Source organism: Quercus lobata, chromosome 12 (genome assembly GCF_001633185.2).
Source record: "Quercus lobata isolate SW786 chromosome 12, ValleyOak3.0 Primary Assembly, whole genome shotgun sequence".
NCBI classification, from domain to species: Eukaryota; Viridiplantae; Streptophyta; class Magnoliopsida; order Fagales; family Fagaceae; genus Quercus; species Quercus lobata.
In genome coordinates, this window is record NC_044915.1 from 39,731,440 (window position 1) to 39,750,724 (window position 19,285).

General features: G+C 33.6%; 1 protein-coding gene across 1 annotated transcript; it reads right to left on the bottom strand.

The window, feature by feature from the left end:
* Positions 1 to 6,441: 6,441 nt before the first annotated feature.
* LOC115971920 (rhamnogalacturonate lyase B-like) lies at positions 6,442 to 18,354 on the bottom strand. The gene is made up of 16 exons (XM_031092026.1): positions 18,132 to 18,354; positions 17,197 to 17,268; positions 16,943 to 17,064; positions 16,561 to 16,620; positions 15,922 to 16,041; positions 15,702 to 15,821; positions 15,221 to 15,362; positions 13,482 to 13,652; positions 13,188 to 13,343; positions 12,963 to 13,069; positions 11,276 to 11,366; positions 10,869 to 11,010; positions 10,605 to 10,761; positions 10,228 to 10,344; positions 7,327 to 7,453; positions 6,442 to 6,783 (listed from the first exon to the last, which is right to left on the bottom strand). Exons 1-16 carry the CDS (start codon positions 18,249 to 18,251, stop codon positions 6,526 to 6,528), a joined length of 2,082 nt encoding a protein of 693 aa, XP_030947886.1. The 5' UTR covers positions 18,252 to 18,354; the 3' UTR covers positions 6,442 to 6,525.
* Between the last annotated feature and the right edge of the window lie 931 nt (positions 18,355 to 19,285).

The following is a 19,285-nucleotide window of genomic DNA, read 5'->3' on the forward strand; positions in this document are numbered from 1 at the left end:
ATTAATGAGAAGTAACGGGAAACGAGAAAAGTGGGTAGAGGGGTTTTACCTCAAATACTCAACTGCCACGTCCGGTGTAAAGAGGAAGCTGCAAAAAGTAATAATTATAAGGGAATGCGACACGCAAAAAGGAGGTGACTAAAAGCAGCAGAAAAGGGCCGGGATCCCAAGTAAAAAGGAAGGGAACCCAGTAGAAGTTGAGAAAAGGGGGATACCACGAAAATCTTAGGAAACCTAAATCACTCACGCGTGGGTTTCAGGCAACCCACGAGCTCGGGGGGCTAAATGTTGAGGTCTAAAAAAGGGTCATAATGAAATAAGCCCAAAAAAGAAGAACAAGTCAAGCCCAAAAGGAAAAATTCAGGCTAAGCCCAAAGTAATAGATACGGAAGACCCATGGGGGAATAAAAGAAAGGCCTAGAGGATCCTGAAGCCCAGAAAAGAAAGAAGCATCCAAAAAAAGAGACCACGGCAAAGTATAAAGAAGCAAGGATCCTCAGGAACAATCAATAGGCATGGATCCCTTCAGGCACAAAGAAAAAGGAAGACTGGGACAGATCGATAGAAAGAAGACAGAAGAATAAAACAAGAAATAAAAGCAAAAAACGCGAGCGACCTCTCATGGCACAGACAGAAAAGGCCTCGGGGAACCAGGACAGGGAAGAAGAATGATAACAAACGACTTTCAAAAATGGCAGAACAGGATTCCGCCCAAATAGGAAAGAAAGGGAAAAGAGGAAGACGCCAGAAATGGGGATGCCGAGAAGGGCATACCTCAGCACGTCCTGAAGAGGATGGCTAACCAGAAGCTTTCGAAAGAATCAGAACCAAGAGAAGGAAAGAATGAGAGAAAACGGAAAAGGGACTTACCGAGACGATGGGGACATGACATGCTCTGTTTGCAAAAGAACAAAACAGGAGAACCAACGGTTCCCCGGGAAGCCCAGAAAACTCCATTATAAAAGGAGGGGATGGGTTGTGAAGAAGGCAGTGAGAAAAAAAAGAAAGAAACACAAGAAAGAAGAAATTCTCTAGGAAAAACTATCAGAAAAATCTGTGCAGAAAGAAAAATACTAAGGGAAAAACAAATATTGCTTCCCGGTATCCTGTAAAGGCCACTATTGTACATACTCGGATTCAACGAGAATCAAACTTTGCAAGTTTTGAAGGCTGAAATAGCCATTCAAGACTGCAATTTTTGAGCTTGATTGGACCTTGTATCACGTCCTAGTGAGCTTTATGTAATCTAACAGATAATGTATTAATGAAACACTGCTTCATAATTCCCAGGATCCCCACAACACTATTTCTTTTTTATCGTCTTGCTAATCCTGTTTCTTTCCTTCTGAACTTACGTTGTTAAATTTTGGCACTCTTCGATATCCTTGTTTGTCATTTTTCTTTATATTGTCAGGAGTATTCTCTACATTCACTTGATTCTTAAACAGCTCGTTAGCTGCGGTGAGTCAAGGCCCAGTCCACCAAATCCTTCCTTTTCATTCAGGCCCGGGATCCTTGGGCCTGAGTGTCACGAAAAAGGCACTCTCACACAAATTTTATTCATAATAAATCTAATTAACAACTTAGATTTAAAACTTGTTAATTCTATCAACCAGGGTCTAAATTTCCCAACAACAAGTAGCAATAGGAAGGGGATGAAGCAAAGTCAACAAAGGAGAGCTAAATGTCAGTAGGTGTGCATGTGTATTTGGTGAGTGAGTGTATGTAATAGTGTCGTGTGTGTATTGATGCAATAATAATGCTTGTAAAGTGTTGTAATTCAAAGAGTTAAGTTTTTAATAAAAGCTCTTTGTTCAATCTTTTGTTCAACAATCTAGTGACAAAGCTTCCACTAACTCAACAATCTGGTATCAGAGCTTGGCGGTTAGGGACTGTGTTTGTGGTGTCTAGGACATTATTTTTGGAGGTGTTGATTTTGCTCGTGTGTAGTCTAGGACTGTGAAGCTCGTGGTCTGGGACCAAGCTTATTTGGTAGAGCGAGAGATTTCACCAAGTTGTGATGGCGGACCTCTAAGCTGTCGATAGCATTAGAAGGCTCAATAACCAGAATTACAACACATGGTCAACTTGTATGGAGTCATACTTGCAAGGGCAAGATTTGTGGGAGATCGTGGCTGGTGGCAAAACCAAACCTCCTGAGAATGCCGAAGCTTTGCGAAGGTGGAAGATTAAAGCCAGAAATTCTTTGTTTGCAATCAAGACAAGCATCGAGGAAGAGATGTTGGAGCACATTAGACATGTAAACACACCAAAGGCTGCGTGGGACACCTTTTCAACACTATTTTCAAAGAAGAATGATGTAAGGCTACAGTTGCTTAAGAACGAGCTAATTTCAGTGGCACAACAGGATATGATGATCACACAATACTTCACCAAGGTAAAGTCTCTCTGTCGCGAAATCTTTGAATTAGATCCTGCATTAAATATTTTTGATTCAAGAATGAGAAGGATAATTATTCATGGGTTGAGACCCCAATATAGAAGTTTTGTAGCTGCCATTCAAGGTTGGCCTGTCCAACCATCATTAGTAGAATTGGAAAATTTGCTAGCTAACCAAGAAGCATTGGTCAAGCAAATGGTTGGGGACTCACTAAAGAGTGACGAGGAGGCACTCTTTAGCGGTCACTATAAAGACCGACCCAAGAAAAGATTTAATGCAAGTTCTAAGAATAAAAATGATGAAGATAGAAAAGATAAGGAGAGCTCTTAAGATGTAGGAGCTCAAGGAAGTCGCGACAATAATGATTGAGGATCCACTAGTCCCAAAAGCTGTAATGTCAAGTGTTTCAAGTGTGGAAAAATGGGCCACTTTGCACAAGACTATCGATCCAAGTGGAGAACAGCTTAAGGAAATACAACGACATTCAACAACCTAGAAGATGATAGCGAAGAAGAATGGACTGTCGAATCGTGTCTGGCTGTGATAAAGCCAGTTGAAGAAGCAGTAGAAGAGGAAGCAATGCTAACAGTCTCAAAGGAAATTGAAGAGAAAATGCCTGAGAGCATGGGGGAGCAGTCTAGGAAAGATCAGTTCACAGTAACTGATGAGTTACAATCTTTTGAGGATGAAGGTGAGCCAGAACAGAAACCCAATCTCGAGTATGCAAATGCAGCAGTCACAAAAGATGGAAACATACAAGAGCCATCAACATATGAAGAAGCATCTCAAAGAGAAGAATGGAGAAAAGCAATGGCAGAAGAAATTCAAGCTTTAAAGTAGAATCAAACCTAGGATCTTGTGCCAAGGCCCAAGGATGTGAAACCCATTTCTTCTAAGTGAGTGTATAAAGTCAAGACCCGCGCAGATGGATCGATAGAAAGATACAAGGCTCGCCTAGTAGCTCGAGGATTCTCTCAACAATATGGGCTAGACTATGATGAAAGATTTAGCCCAGTGGCAAAGATCACCACTATACGTGTCCTGTTAGCACTTGCAGTGAGTAAATCTTGGAAGTTATGGCAAATGGATGATGTAAAGAATGATTTCTTGCATGGAGAGTTGGATCAAGAAGTTTACATGGAGTAGCCAAAGAGATTTGAGAGCAAAGCCCAACCAAACAATGTCTGCATGCTATGAAGAGCACTTTACGGGTTGAAACAAGCGCCGAGGGAATGGTATGACGACCAAGGATGAATTGAGAGGGAGTCAGTCTTGAGGGGGAGTGTTAAAAATCAATACTACCTCTCTCTAGAAAATTCTAGAACTTCTCACGCAATCTCTCTATCTAGAAATTTCCCTCTAATTCCGGACATTTCTCTCTTGCTCTCTTTCCGAACTTCTCTCCAAGATAGTTCTCTAGAAGCTTCCTTACACTAGTGAATTTCAACCACAAATTTATAAGGTATCTAGAAGGTTGGAGAAAGGCATTAATTTAATGCCAATAAAAAGGAAGAAGCTTGAAGTTTCAAGTTGGTTTCCTAACCAACATACATCTAGTATAAATAGATGTATAATAGCCGTAATGAGGTGAGTGAGAGACTTGTGAAGTGAGATGAGGTGTGAGAGACGTGTAAGGTGAAGTGTGTGAGGTGAAGAGAAGTAAGTGAAGTGAAGAAAGCAAAGTCAAGAGTGGTTGTGTCATAGTGTTAGTAGATAGGTGTCTAGAAGTGAATTAAAAAGAGAAGTGAAGCAAAGTCAACAAAGGAGAGCTAAGTGTCAGTAGGTGTGCATGTGTATTTGGTGAGTGAGTGTATGTAATAGTGTCGTGTGTGTATTGATGCAATAATAGTGCTTGTAAAGTGTTGTAATTCAAAGAGTTAAGTTTTTAATAAAATATCTTTGTTCAGTCTTTTGTTCAACAATCTAGTGACAGAGCTTCCGCTAACTCAACAAGGGAAGGAGAAGGTGTGTGATGATGTTGTCTCCCTAGGGTCTAATGCCGATGTTGACCTTGATGTGGATTGGCATGAAAATATAGCTGAAGATGAATATGACAATTTGAATGAAAATGAAGAAGAGGAGTTTGATGTAGAAAATTGTAGAGCTTATAATGACCCTTTTTGGGGTGAGGTACTAAGCAGGATGAAGACATATTTGAGCCAATTGAGAAGGAAAATGAGCCCCAGAAGGTATTGTATTTGACACGTGGAGAGAAAATGGGTAAGGATTGTGGTTCTGATATTGGCAAGAGTTATGAGTTGATTTCTCCTAAGCCCACATCTGAAAAGGATAACTGTAACACTAACAAAGATCTTGAATTTAATGAAATTGATATGGCCTATCCATAACTTGTGAAAGGTTTGAAGTTTGGTGACATTGCCACTTTTAGAGCTGCTGTCAAAGAGGCCAACTTGATTAAAGGCAAAGATTTACGTTTTATGAAGAAAACCGTGATTGTGGAGGGAAAATTTTGGGTTTTGTTTTAATTGATTTTGAAAAAGGGTGTTTCAGTCTTTTAACTTTGTTTTACTTCAGTCTTTTAACTTTGTTTTACCTAAGCAAGAAGCATGTGCTTGTCGCATACATCAAGATTCTGTTAAATATAACAGCAAAAATAACATCAGGGTGCAAAGTATGATAAGTGTGATAGTTTAGGGTGCAAAATGTGCAGTCGGATAGTTTAGAGGGCAAAGTGTAATCTAGTGCATAGTTTAGGGTAATAAAGTGTAATTTCCCATTCTAAATGAGCATATAGTGTTTAAACGACTAGTAACTTATGTTTTGTTTGTTTTGGCAATAATGTTTTCTAGAAAATGAAAAGTATTTTTTATAAAACTATCTCTTTTCCTTTCCAAAAAAAAAAAAAATAGTGAAAAACAAGCTCTAAAAATAAGCAATACTTTTTATGTTGACCAAAAATAGTTTTCCTTTAATTCATTTCTTCTAATACTACCAAACACTAGAAAATACGGGAAAAAATCTTTACACAAGGTTTTCCTTCGAAACAAACATAGCGTTAATGAATTTTCATGTGCAATTCAATGGCCATACATTATTGTCTTGGTCAAACGTTTTAATATATGGACATTATAATAGCCATGCCTTTTTACAGCTCATCTAATTAAGTTTTGAAATTCATTTTTGATATCTGGAATCAAATGGAAAGGCTACCATGAGCTCTATATATATTTATGGTGTAAACATTGTGATTAGAACTTCTTCTTCATTTTTTTTTTTTTTTTTTTTTTTTGAGAATGAACATTTTGATTAGAACTGATTCATTTATCAATAGCCTTTTACATTTTTGAAAATCAATTCTTATCTTTCGTATAAGTATTACTATATTTTCATACACTATATTAACTTACTATTTGAGAGTTTCTTGTCTTACAAGTGGAGAAGATTTGTAAAGATATACAGTTTAGGATTGTTGTATCATGGGGCAGCATGCAAAATTGTTAGTCTATTACACCGGAAATCTCCTTAGATGGTGTGTCTCATCTCAAAAGATCTACCTAATTCGCACCTCAACTTCGCCATTTCAACTCATGAAATTGATGGTAATTTGTTTATCATGTTATGAGATGTTTTTGAAGCAACAAGGTAACATCTTATAAATTATTTTGTAATTTTATGGTGAAATACAAACTTAATGAAATATGATTATACAAATAATTATGTTATAAATTATGAGATGCAATTTTTATATTAATTTATGTTCGTAGGAACATCGTTTCGAGGCATTGATTCTTTACCAGATATAGAGCTATTATAATCACACCAAGATAGAATAAACATTATTTATTTTTCCCCTTAATCCAGGGTAGGATTGAGATCCGGTCCACCAATAATTTATACAAAAAATTAAAATCTTCCTGTTAAAAATTGTAATAATCTCCTAACTAGTTAGAATTTAATTCTGTTACCCAAACATTATGGGAATGAAAGTACTAAATGAATTCTATCTTTGATCTCAAAAAAAAAAAAAAAAAGTACTAAATGAAAAAAAAAAAGAAGAAGAAGGAAACTGCCATTCCATGAATTCTATAAATAATGTAATAATTAATTACCGAAGAATTGTGTTAAATTCGTTTTTTTAGATAAAATTTATGCAGAATTCTTAATCAAGGATTCTTGCTAGAATTTGAAGGATAGGGACCTTCCAAACGAATGTAGTCATACATGATTCCCTGGAAAGGGCTATTACTTTGGTGTGCTTGTGTTAGAAAAATTGTATTATTTCCTTTCGCTACCTGAGTTCCTGGTACCTCTACTTCAAACAGCCAGTAGAGCCCATGAATTCCATGCCTCGCGATTGTGTTGTCCTTCCCAATAACTCCACTTGAAAACAGAGGATTTGCTGCTGGATCATTAATTCGAACCTTTTTAAGAAAGAAAAATTGCACCATTAGTTAAGTCAAAAAGTAAACTTATCTTTACAAAATGTTAATATCAAAACTGCAACAACACAGTTACAACAATATCTTTTGTTTATTTTTCAAGAGAGTTTTAATCTGTGACGTCCGTTTCTAATGATAATTTTTTATCATCAGACCAAAACATTAATTGTTTTTTGGTGTAAGTGGGGGGATCAAATCCTAGATCTTTTATTCAACCATCAGAGATTTTACCAGTTGAGCTAACTGAAACCCACCTCACAGCAATATCTTTGAGTTTGGGAATTGAGTATAAAATGATTTTTTTTTTTTTTTTTTGCTTATTTTACATACCATTTTCTAGTCTCACACTACTTTTTTATCTTAACTTTATTTGAAAATTTTAATTTCAGTTTTTTGAAAATAAAATAGCTTTTTTTCTCACATTATACAAATAAGTTATTGAAAATAAGAAATTCTCAAATAAAAAAAGTTGAATTAATAATTAAAAGAAAAAAAGAGTGTAAGTTGAATTATGAAGATCCATACTTGCAAATCGGAATTATGTGCAGTTGCAAGCGCTACTCGTAATTTATAGGATGCACTCTTATCAACATTGTCAAGATTGAACTTAATTTGCCATGTAGTTCCTTCATATGTGTTATTATCTGTATTCCTGCATTGCAAAAACAGCACATAACTGAAATCACTATTAAAAAAAAAAAAAATCTATCCACAAAAGGCCAATGGTAACATTTTCTCTCTTTCGGTAACTTTTAAAAGATTACCATCAGAACAGATACAGCAGAGGAAATCACAACCAACTTTAGAATGGGCCCCTGGCCCTTTAATGGGCCCCCCATAAAAATTTAAAAAATTATTACATACCTCAAGAGTAGGAAGACATATTCCCTCCTCTCACATTATTGTACTCTCAAAAACCTAGAAATGACAACAGGTCCGGTTCGGGACGGGTTTTTTGATGCCCGGACCCAAGACCCGGCCCGTTTAATAAACATGTTCTTTTTAGCCCCAAACCCTCCTTGTCCAGCCACTTCTGGGCCTAATCCGTGGCTCAATCCGACCCAATCTTATTATTATAAAAATAAAAAATAAATAACCCAAACAAAAACAGCAACACAAATCCTATCACAAACACAGAAATCACCAACACAAACTCACATTTACAACGAAATAAATTGTAATAATATTAAATAATAAATCAACATTGTGTTATCAGTCTTGCTAAAATGAGATTCTTAGACAAAAAATAAATAATAAATAAACACAAAACAATAGAAGAAACAAAACTCCATTTATGGACCGATTTTTACATTAACACAAACATCAACTCTGATTCACATTCTTTGAAGTTATCTTAGGCGCTATAGTCAACTAAACCAACACAAAATATACACATGCATTACATTCTATACATATTGAATCCTCAAATAAATACCCAAAAACAAAAACTACTGAGAGAGGAAATGAAACCCAAAAAAAAAAAATGAAGAACTCAGACCATTAAAGCTCCATCAGCGGTGGTTTCAGCCATCAATCCCACCCCTGGGCTTCGCTTGACCTCAACACGACCAAGAACTCCTCCGATCATCACATATCTCTCCGATTTAACAATCTCGTGCTCTGATCTAACAACACGACCACATCTCTCTCCAATCTAACAATCCCATACTCCAATCTAACAATCCCGTGCTTCTCCGTGACAAACGGTAACCACCACGAGATCCGTGCTCCTCCACAAGGGTGAGGGTGGGTCAGTGAGTGAATGAGAGTGAGGGTAAGGATGAATAGGTGAGACCGTGAGGGGTGGATGACATGAGAGTGAGAGTTAGAGTGAGAGTCAATGAGGGTGAGGTGAGAGAGGCGGCTGAGTTAAGAGAGAAATCAAAGAATGAACGAAAGAAATGAGTTTTAGGGTTAGAGTTGTGATATATATATATATATATATAGGTAGGTAGGTTTTTTTGTAATTTTACATTTAGGCTAACTGGGTCGGGTCCGAGTCCGGGTTCAGGTTCGGGCCAGGTTTTGATAAAACCTAGACCCGACCCGGGCCTGCTTCAGGTTTTTTTTTAACCCATACCCGACCCTATTCTTTACTAGGTCGGGTCGGGCTAGATACCTACGGGTCGGGTTGTTATTGCCATCCCTACAAAAAACCTAATAATTAATTTGAAAATTTCTATTGATGTGCTTATGCATATCAAATAATCTCATCTAATAAAGTAAATGTATCACCATCCAGATTCACAACACACTAATTAGGTCTTGATATGAGGAGGGTCATAACCCTTTGGTGTTAGATATATTATAACCTTTGGACCCAAACATATCATAAACCAACATGTACTAGAATTAGAATAGGGTTAGATCATATATATATATATATATATATATATACTCTCTTATTTATAGCATTGCACTACAAATATTAACTGAATTTTCCTCTCTTCTTTCATGATATCAAAGCTATATCTCTCGAACCATCATAAGAGCAAGTGTGTTTTAACTTTCCTACCATCACAAGGTCTTTATCTATCTCCACCAGTTGTGCAAATTGTCAATCCCTATCGAACCATCCATATTGCCAACAAAGATATGTTCACACAAATAGAATAAAAATTTGTTTTCTCTCGTTAGTTGTTCACATTCTCTCACATAAATCAACACCATATTCATTTATTGTGATAATCAGAGTGTTATTCACATTGCTTACAATGATTTCTTCCATGAATGAATAAAGCATATTGAGATTGACTATCGTTTCATTTGTCACCATCTTCTCCAACTTAAATCTCTCTCCAAGGAACTATTTGCATAAATTTTTATGAAGTCCCTTACAAAACTCAAGCATGTCCTAAATTTGCCAACTTGAGTTTGATGGGGATGTTAGATATATTAGGGCCCTTGGGCCTTGGACATAAACATGTCGTGAACCCCCAATTATAACTAATGTACTTATAGATCAAGTAACCTATACTTGCAAGACAAGTTTCCTAGCCCTATTATAGGGTTAGAACTTCTATAAATGTTATCTTATGTATAACATTGCACAATAAATATTAATTTAGTTTTGTTCTCTTTTATTTGGGGCCGACCACATGATGCTTGTTCATAAAGAATTATTGCCTCCAACTGCCTCGGAGAATTGGTGTTTTCGATGAGATTGATGTCATGTTATGACTCAATTCACTCAAGCGAATATTGTAGACCATATTCCTGTTTATACCCTCACGTATTTTTATTTTTTTTTAATAGGAGTTACAATGATTACACTCAGGTATAGTAATCATGGTAACCCCTTCACCATTTTTATTCAATTTTAAAATGCAAAAAAAAAATAAATAAATAAATGAATCAAATCATAAACAAATGAACAAGGCAATATTGGAGATTTTTTTTGAAGGGAAATATTGTAGAAATTCGAACCTAGTAACTTGAGCAAAGAACCAATCTTGACTATAGTCACCACCATCAATCATGTAAACCAAGTCTCCATCAGGATATAGTTCTGCATATCTCTCCCACAATCCATATTGCCTATATCTGCCACATAAGAAAAACAAAATCATATTCTTATTTCCATTCATAATATTAATTTCAAAAGAACAAAAAATACGTCTAAAATATTGGAATTGGATACACAGCACTAGTACATTAGCTAGAGAGAAGATTTTAATTAAATGATATCAGAACCCCCAAAAAAAAGAAAGCATTTACGTCCTAATTTTAATTTATTTCTCTTGCATGAACCATACTAATTTCATATACATGTTACGAAAAATTCACAATTAAAGGGGACTAACCTATCAGGATGGTTGAGATAAAGTTTGTTAATATACAAATGGTTAGGATCAGGAACATAGAATTCTACAGCACTGCGATCTGGGATGCCTATTTCCCACAATGTTGGGCCATCTCTTGGAGGCTCATAAACAAGATTACCAACATCAATGCTAAGACCTGCTTCACATGATATTCAATTGCAAATCACTATAAAATAATAAGTTAATAACGCATTTGGATTGGATATGAATTTAAAAAGCTTCATAACAAATTGAAAACAAGACCTGGAGTAATGGGAAGGACAGCATTGTATTTGTAATCACCAATGACACCAGGGACCCATACATACAAATTGTAGTCGCCAGTACGTACATTGTCAATACTGAAACGGCCATTCTCATCAGCGATGGTCCAGAATTGGTAACCCTGAAAAAAAAAAGTGCCAACGAGTCATACTGGTGACATTATAGAGAGCTTGTTTGGCATTAGCTTCAGCTTTTAACTTTTAATTTTTACTTATAGCTTTTTAAAACTTCATTTTTTTTCTCATATTTTCAAACTTTTTAAAATTTTTTCAAGATATAAGTATACTTTAGCACACTTTCAGCAAAAAATTAGATAAGTTGTTCCCAAACGAACACATAATAATATGTAATTTTCATGTAGAATGGAATGAAAAACTTAATATTACCTTGCATTCTCTTTGCCAAGATCCAACTTCCCCTGGGAGTGCCAATCCAACATAAGAACCATTTCCAGGCATAGCATTCTCATTAAGATACCTAGACAAAGCTCGACGTTTAAACTTCAGTTAAATTTAACATGAGTTTAAACTTCACTTTATAAGTCCCCATCAAAATTTCAATTGGTAGTAGCCAGGTAAATTGTCCTCCAGTTAAAATTGCTGTTAAACTTAAATAGGAAAAGTTTAACTTTCCTAAACACTGTATCTTTCACTAAAAACAAGTGTAGCCCTAAATGTCAATTTTACCATCAAATTATTATGTATAAAAAAGTGGAAAAAAATAAATAAATAACTAGCGAGTGGGCCTGTAAAAATGAGCTATATAAGCAGGGTATTAAAATTTAAAAATTCAAGATTCTTTATTTTACTTTATTTCAAAATAAGCTGGGTTCAAGCTCATCACCAAATATAGCGTTTGGTATTGGTTTAAAAAGCCAACTTTTTTTACTATTCAGCTTATTTTTGCTACTATTCATGGGTCTTATTGCACTTTTTGATACTATTCATGGATCTCACTGTACAATTTCAGTTACCTTTTAGCTTTATTTATAGTACTTTCAGCAAAAAAAAAATTCAATTTCAGCTAAATAAGCTGTTTCCAAACAGACATGTAAACAGTGCAAGTATAGTTTCCTTATGTTATATATGCATGCTCTCTCTTTTTATAATTTTTTTTTTGTTACATTACAAATTATAACTTCTAACTTAATTTGACCAATTCGCCAATTCTCAATCCATTCTTTTAAGTTTCATTTCCTTTCTAGTCTTTTACTGTTTCCAATATAGCAATTCTGTCCACTTTTATCTAATGTGTATAGTCAAGTCCACCAAACAAAATTGTTTTAAAAAATGAATATACTAAAACTATCAAGGAGATTGGATTGTAAGTAGATGGAAACACTAAATTGAAAAATGTCTATGTTAAATCTTTTAACATAGGAAGTGTCAATTAGTTGAATTACAAGGTTTTTGGTAAAAACATATTAAGAGTCTGTTTCGATATAACTTACTTTTGCTGAAACTGAAAACTGAAAATACTATAGCAAAATAATTTTTAAATGTGTGAATAGTACCGTGGGACCTATTTTTAATATTTTTTTCTGAATAAAGTGGCTGTGGGTCCCGTGAATAGTATTGTGAACAGTGATAAACAGTGTTATTTGTCTCAAAAAGCAAAAAACTCGTGAAAAAAAAAAATGCAAACGCAAAAACGCAAATGCCGGATCGAAACACTCACTAAATATAAAGAATATAATTAGACATTTCTAATTGGATTTTGTTAGCCAATGTCTTAAGGACGTTTGTTTAGGAAATACTTGTAAAAATGAAAAAGAAGAAAACAACTAATTTTTTGTTTTTATTTTTTTTTTTTTTCATAAAAGTTTTGTTAAAATTTTTTTAAATAATTTATTAACAAATACTCTAAAGATGCCCCTTAAACAAACTCTTTATAATTTATTTTTATTTTTAAAAAACCACTTAGGATTGAATGGTGCCGAGGGCGAAACAAACATTGTGGGCTAAACATATCTAAAAATTTTGAGTTAATCATAAATCTGTAATTGTCCGGAACAGAGAGCAAAGTACAATAATAAACCCAATAATCTACATTGAGAGAGAAAGAGAAATGTACCTATCAAGAACAAGTAATCGACCACTGACAGTACCCCGTTGATCTGACGATGGAAAGTCCACTGAAGCTGGAAAATCATAGGGCCAGGCTTTAACTTCATTGATCGTCTGGAAAAAAAAAAAAAAAAAAAAGTTTTGTTTTATTAATTGTTCGCCATCAAAGTTGTACAATCTAATTTTTAACAAATAAAACTGCAATTTCAACATGTATATATTGATGTGAAACCTGGTTTTTAGCATCCTCCCAGAGCAAATCTTGGCCACCCTCATTAGTCAAAGAATTAAGATAAATAAAAACGGGGCCGAAAACTTTCTTCCATTCCTCATTAGGTCCAAATTTCATTACCAATTCATCTCCTGAATAGTGTACGCTATGAAATACCTGAGATTGTTTATGCCATTTAGAGAAAGTTAAAGCTGTTAAAGATTATAAAAATATCACACACTTTCATTTTATAGTTCATAATAATGTACATGCATTTGATCCACAATGAAGAATTTGAAACTATTTTTCACTTACAGAAAGGGAGGTGGGGCCGACGTGGGAGGTAAGGAATTGTTTGGGAGGTCCAGCAGATCGGAACTCATTGCTGGGTGTGATTTGCCAAAACCCCATGGGTGGGTCGTTGCTTATCCACCCATGAACTCCGATATCCTTGGCATCGCAAGAGTATTGGTACTTGTCATCCACCTACACAATAACCTGATAAACTCACCTAACATGCTTATCAAACACCAATTTAATTAACTACATTTTCAATTAAAAACTAAGGCTCAAGTACAATAACAGATGGACAAGGAGAAGCTTATTGTTAGCAACATTACTCTTAAAGAAAATTACATAAAAAGTTTCATAATTTATATCGTGTTTTAGGTTGTCTTAAAGTTATGAAATCGTTTCAATTTGAAACTTCCTTCCATAATCATTATTCTGGAAAAATATAGAAAACTATCACACTCCGAATTTTACCTAAGACTTAGTTTATAAATCAATTTGACAAACATTGAATTAATTAAGAAGTGAAATGAAATCTTATATGCCAAAAAATCAAAGCTAGTCACCTATGTTAGATCTATAGTTGTTTATAGTGTTAACAAACCATGAATAAAATGTAAATCTTGTGTGTTATAGAGTTGTATTTCAAGTCCAAGATAAATACCTAAGATCAACTCAAGAGAAAGGAAGTGTCTAGAATCTTGACACGCAATCGATCAATCGAGCTTTGCCTTGAAAAACCATTAATAGAGCCTCGATTGATCAAGAATTGCAAATCCTGAATTTTGATTAGGCCTATTAAGTTGGTTCATGACTTGGAATTCGAGCCTACTTGTTAAAGTATAAAATAGATCATTAGAATTGACTAAAAAGCATGAAGAAATGCCTCCAATCATGTATCTACGATTTCTATATCAATTCTCTCTCAATCTACCAACATATTAGTGACAAAATAGTGTATCTAAGGATCAGTGTTGCTGCTGTTTGGTGATGAAGCTAAAGTTACTATACATCAACATAATCAAGTTGCTATGAAATCTTTGAGATAGTCCTTGAAGTTGTGAGTGGAAAGTTCATGTTTGCGAAATCCATGATAGGAGAGTCCAATAAGCTAGAAGTTATTTTCCTTTAGGGTTGGTGACTAAACCCTCATAGTGTTTTTTTCCTTTAATGTTGTTCATTGGTTGTCAACAAATCGTTGTGTCATTTATATTTTGCACTTATATTATACTGTGATATGTTGCTATGCTATTAACTTTGTATTGAATCTATACTTATATTGGTTATTTAATCAACTTGGCTTAATTTTGCACAATTAATCAACTAGGTTTAAATTTGAACCCTTCAAACTAGGTGAAACGCAAAATTTTATTAAGGATTTTCCATTTGTTTATGCTCCATTATAATTAATGTCCAAAATAATGGAGATAGACAAAGGCTAAATTGAAATAGTTTCATAAGTTTAAATTTTGATATTGACTAAAAAATGTGCGACTTAAATTGAAACCGATTATATATTTTGAGCGTTTTTATTTAATTCTCATTTTATTATAAGTTTTATTTTTTTAGTGAACTCTTTATTATAAGCTAAGAGATAAAAGTTTATGTTACAAGTCGAGACCTTTTGTCATAGTGACAATATCAAAATAAAAATGAACTTGCCCTTCAATATAAGTTTTTTTTTTTTTTAATCTTTTTTGTACCTTTGAACAGTTGTAAAGAATTGATATTGATATCATAGAGGTGAAGAGTCGAAAATATACCTCTCCTTTAAACTCTGGCTCTATAGGATCGACAAGTTGTACTGCTTCTGGGTAGGCCAGGACTTCGCCTCTTCCTGGTAACCGGTCATCAGGTAAGGGCATGAATCTTTGCCTGTTGTCTGCTATAGCCATAAAATGAAACCTGCGAGTTTAAAAAATCTCCACAGTTAAATTGTGTAATCTTTTCCTTTGAATATCTCAATATGACCATTTTTTGTGGGAATTAAAAGGAAATTTTAATATTCTTCAAGACAAGCAATCTAAACCTTAATAAAGAAGATATACATGGATTTTAGTTAGTTCAATTAATAATCTCTTATTATTAAATAAGAGATCTGGAGTTCGAACCCAATTTATACAAAAAACCGATTAGTGTTTTTACTTAATGATAAAAAATAATCATAATGGAGTAGATACTATATGTTGAAATTCTATCATATCTATAAAAAATAAATAAAGAAGAAAGATCAAATTTATTTACTTGTCTTTCCTAAGCTTCAATACAAGCCTAGTATTTTCCACGTTGAAAGCAGGCCATTCTTTTAAGCGTTCATAAATGGCATAGGAGTAGAATCCCGAGGAACCACGAAGCATCACGAACCTGAAAATAAATATATAGTTAAACATAACATTTGTCGTTCTAAAAAATTTTTTGTCATTGATTGAAATATTGATATAATAAGATGTGCTCTTGTAAGTACCTTTTGTCTATATTCAATGGAACAAGTTTGCCCTCAAGTGAGGGATCCCACAGTCTAGTGAATGATAGCTCTACTTGGTCTTCATTATCCACAACTACCTTCAAATTTGTCCCTTCGATCCTGTAAAGCAATTATCAGCTCACGGGTTGCATACCAGCATCAGTTTTAAAATGCAAAAGTTTATATATTACCTTTTTTTTTTTTTTTTTTTTAACGAGTGTTTAGATACTACCTTAATGACATGTAATCATTCAACAAAAGCTAAATATAATCCATTTGTAATTGGAAGAGTAGTTGAAAAGAACAAAATTCTAGTGCTAATAATTGGAAGTTGAAAGTTGGAACTTGGAACAGCTTCAAATTAACATGAAATTGAATGTTGCAAAGCAAGGAAGATTTGATATACGTCATGAATCACAAGTAAAATAGGCATTTCAAACATTCTCTTTTTTCGAAATTTTCTCTATATTTTGTGAATATATATGCATCATAATGTCACCATTTAAAAATTTAAGTTGCAGGTATCTAAGGTTCAAGTAAAGGTACTAACAGGTAACAAGTACTCATGTTAGAATAATCATAAGCTCAGGAAATTTAATGTTAGGATATGCATAAATAGTGAGGGCCGAGAAAACATACCTATCAGTATAACCCTTTGTTCCCGTACTTCCGGAAATGTTCCATACCAAATCCCAGTAGCTACATGGTTCAAAGAAATGAAAAAGTCAATTTCAGTAAGTTCATTAGGAAATCCTCTCATTTACTAAAATAGGATAGAAATCCTCTCATTTACTACCAGTATACCCTTTATCTGGTTTGATTAATTTATCATCATATAAGATCATTAAAAAAATTATGGCCGCCAGTGGAATTAACTAATAAATTTCACATATTCTCAATCACTGTTTTTAAATGTTTAGTCTTAGGATTTGTATAACCTATCAAGTATCACAATCGTGTTCTTCATCAAATAAGAGAGATCAGAGATGTTGCTGGGTTTTTTTTTTTTTTAACAGCTTACCCTCTATCAGTTTCGTTGTTAACAACTTCAAGCAAATTGTCAATGCCATTATATTTTATTCCAGTGACCTGTCCTCCTGGATTTGATAGGTTGACTTGTACTATGCCATTATCCATAACCACCTGCAAAAATTATATTTCTCATTTTCCCACACTGCACTTATTGAATTATTGGAATAAAATCTATGGTATAATTGTAGAAAAAGAGGTACCATATTAAAAGAAGATTAAAAAAAGGTTACTTGAGGGCCTTACAAATTGATCTTTAATGTGTAGTTGGACACTTGGATATGACATATTGGAACTGCCCTTTGCTATCTCCCGCAACTGTATTGGGACCATGGATCTATCAATCTAGTATTGGGTGTTTGAGTGAAATGTAAAACATAAACTGACTGTAAGCTAAATTCAAATATGATTATTCTGAGAATGAGAGACAGTTCATCCCTAACCTTTTCAGAATCCAACCAGAGAATGTACATGTGAATGTTAAGACTTTAAATTTTTCTGGCCTACTTTGCTTGAACTGAACTAGAGGAAAAAAAAAAAAAAAAAAGGCAACATTTTCTTTGTCGCAACCACTGTTTTGTGTCAATGGTGCTACTCACGGGATGGTAGTCGTTATGTTAGAAATCTAAACTAGGAATCATGAAATTATGGAAAATTTTGTTAAAGGAAAGATGCCAATACCATTAAAATCATATGGTCAAAGTTCTACCTGATTTTTTTTTTTTTTTTTTTTGGAACAACCAGAATTGGGTTATATATAGCATACTGTTTTCACTTTCATTTCATGTAAAGAGTGTGACGGGGAGGAAGGATGGGTGGCAAAGTTAGGATTCCATTATGCATTTCTAGTTGCCGTTTCTAACGAAAGTAATGCACCTTTAAGAAATTTTTCTTAAAACGTATTGGGTATGTTTAATAATATCATGTTGACAGCAAAAAGTCTTATAGTTTAAGTCGCATTTATCAGTATTTCTAACGGAGATATCTAGAGTTCAATGTAATCAAGTTTGGATTTTTAATCTATTTAGAAATTATAGAATAATAAGATAAGAACAAAAAAAAATTATTTAAAATAATGTGAAAACGATAGTTTTCACATGCAAATCTAAATAATTAGACATCAATACAAAGCCCTTTTTTGTGATGATGATGAATAGAGATAGAGATCAAGGTGAATTTACCTGATTGGCACATCCGGTACCAAAACTAAGAAGCAATTGACCAACAATAATAATCCAAACCCTTTGAGCAAAGCCATTGTTAGATGCACCAACACAAAAATGTCTTCCACCCCTAGGCATTGTAGTATGCTTACCAAAAGGTCGGATCACTATTGCTGCAAAAAATGGATGCCACCAAAGCAACAAGATATAGAGATGAAGGAAACAGATTCAATGTCTGGGTATCAAAAAAAAAAAAAAGCAAACAGCTTCAGTGTCTGGCTATCAAAAAAAAAAAGCAAATGTCTGGCTATCAAATTTGCGGCATTGATCATTATAAGGTTTTAATGGATGACTTTTTCTTGTAAACAGCAGGAAATTAGAACTCTTTTGAGAAAGAACCCATGGATGTAACCTTTTTTCTTTTTTTAGTAAATAGTAATAATTATTAGAATCTATGAATGTAACCTATATATAGCATTAATATACCAAAAACTTATATTAGGCAACTCAACTAATACTTGGAAAAATAAATCAAATATTTATGTCTCCCGCTTTTATTCATTTACTAGCCAAAAACCCGCGGTTTGCATTGTATATTATTTTTTTGAAAAAATTTGTTTAATTGTTTTAATATATTTTAGAAACCATTTAAATATTCATTATTTATTGCAACTAATTTTATTTTTTTAAATTATAAAAATCAAAAGAAAAAAAAACGTAAATTTTGTGAAAAGAAAACACTATCTATAAAAGGGCTTTTGTTAAAATAAATAAATAAATAAGCCATAGTGGGAGAGATTTAGATGGGTATCAAATTATAATGACAAACATTTTTTTTTCAAGAAGATAATTAAAAACATTTAAGAATGACTTAATTGGAAAATAATCTTGCTTCTTTATAACAACAATGATTTATCAAGAATCGTGGATTATATACACTTTTCCTTACAATTAAATATATAGTTGCATAGAAATTATGGTGCTATTGATTAATCTTAATACCCGTACTTAATTAAAGAAATGAATTCAATAGAATTTCAAATGACCATACATATTTAGGCTTCTACCCAGCCACCGATGAGTGATTTACGAGGTAAAATATATATATATATATATATATATATGTAAAATGCCAAAAACTAAAAAAGAAAAAGCAATCACTAGGGTTTTTT

Bases quoted from the DNA above. Each gene is read 5' to 3' on its own strand.
- LOC115971920 (XM_031092026.1), bottom strand. From the start codon at position 18,251: ATGCCTAGGGGTGGAAGACATTTTTGTGTTGGTGCATCTAACAATGGC. The intron at 16,621-16,942 runs GTAAGCTGTTAA...TGAACCATGTAG, and splicing joins AACAACGAAACTGATAGAGG to CTACTGGGATTTGGTATGGA. The intron at 15,363-15,701 runs GTAAATAAATTT...TTAAACTCGCAG, and splicing joins TTGAAGCTTAGGAAAGACAA to GTTTCATTTTATGGCTATAG.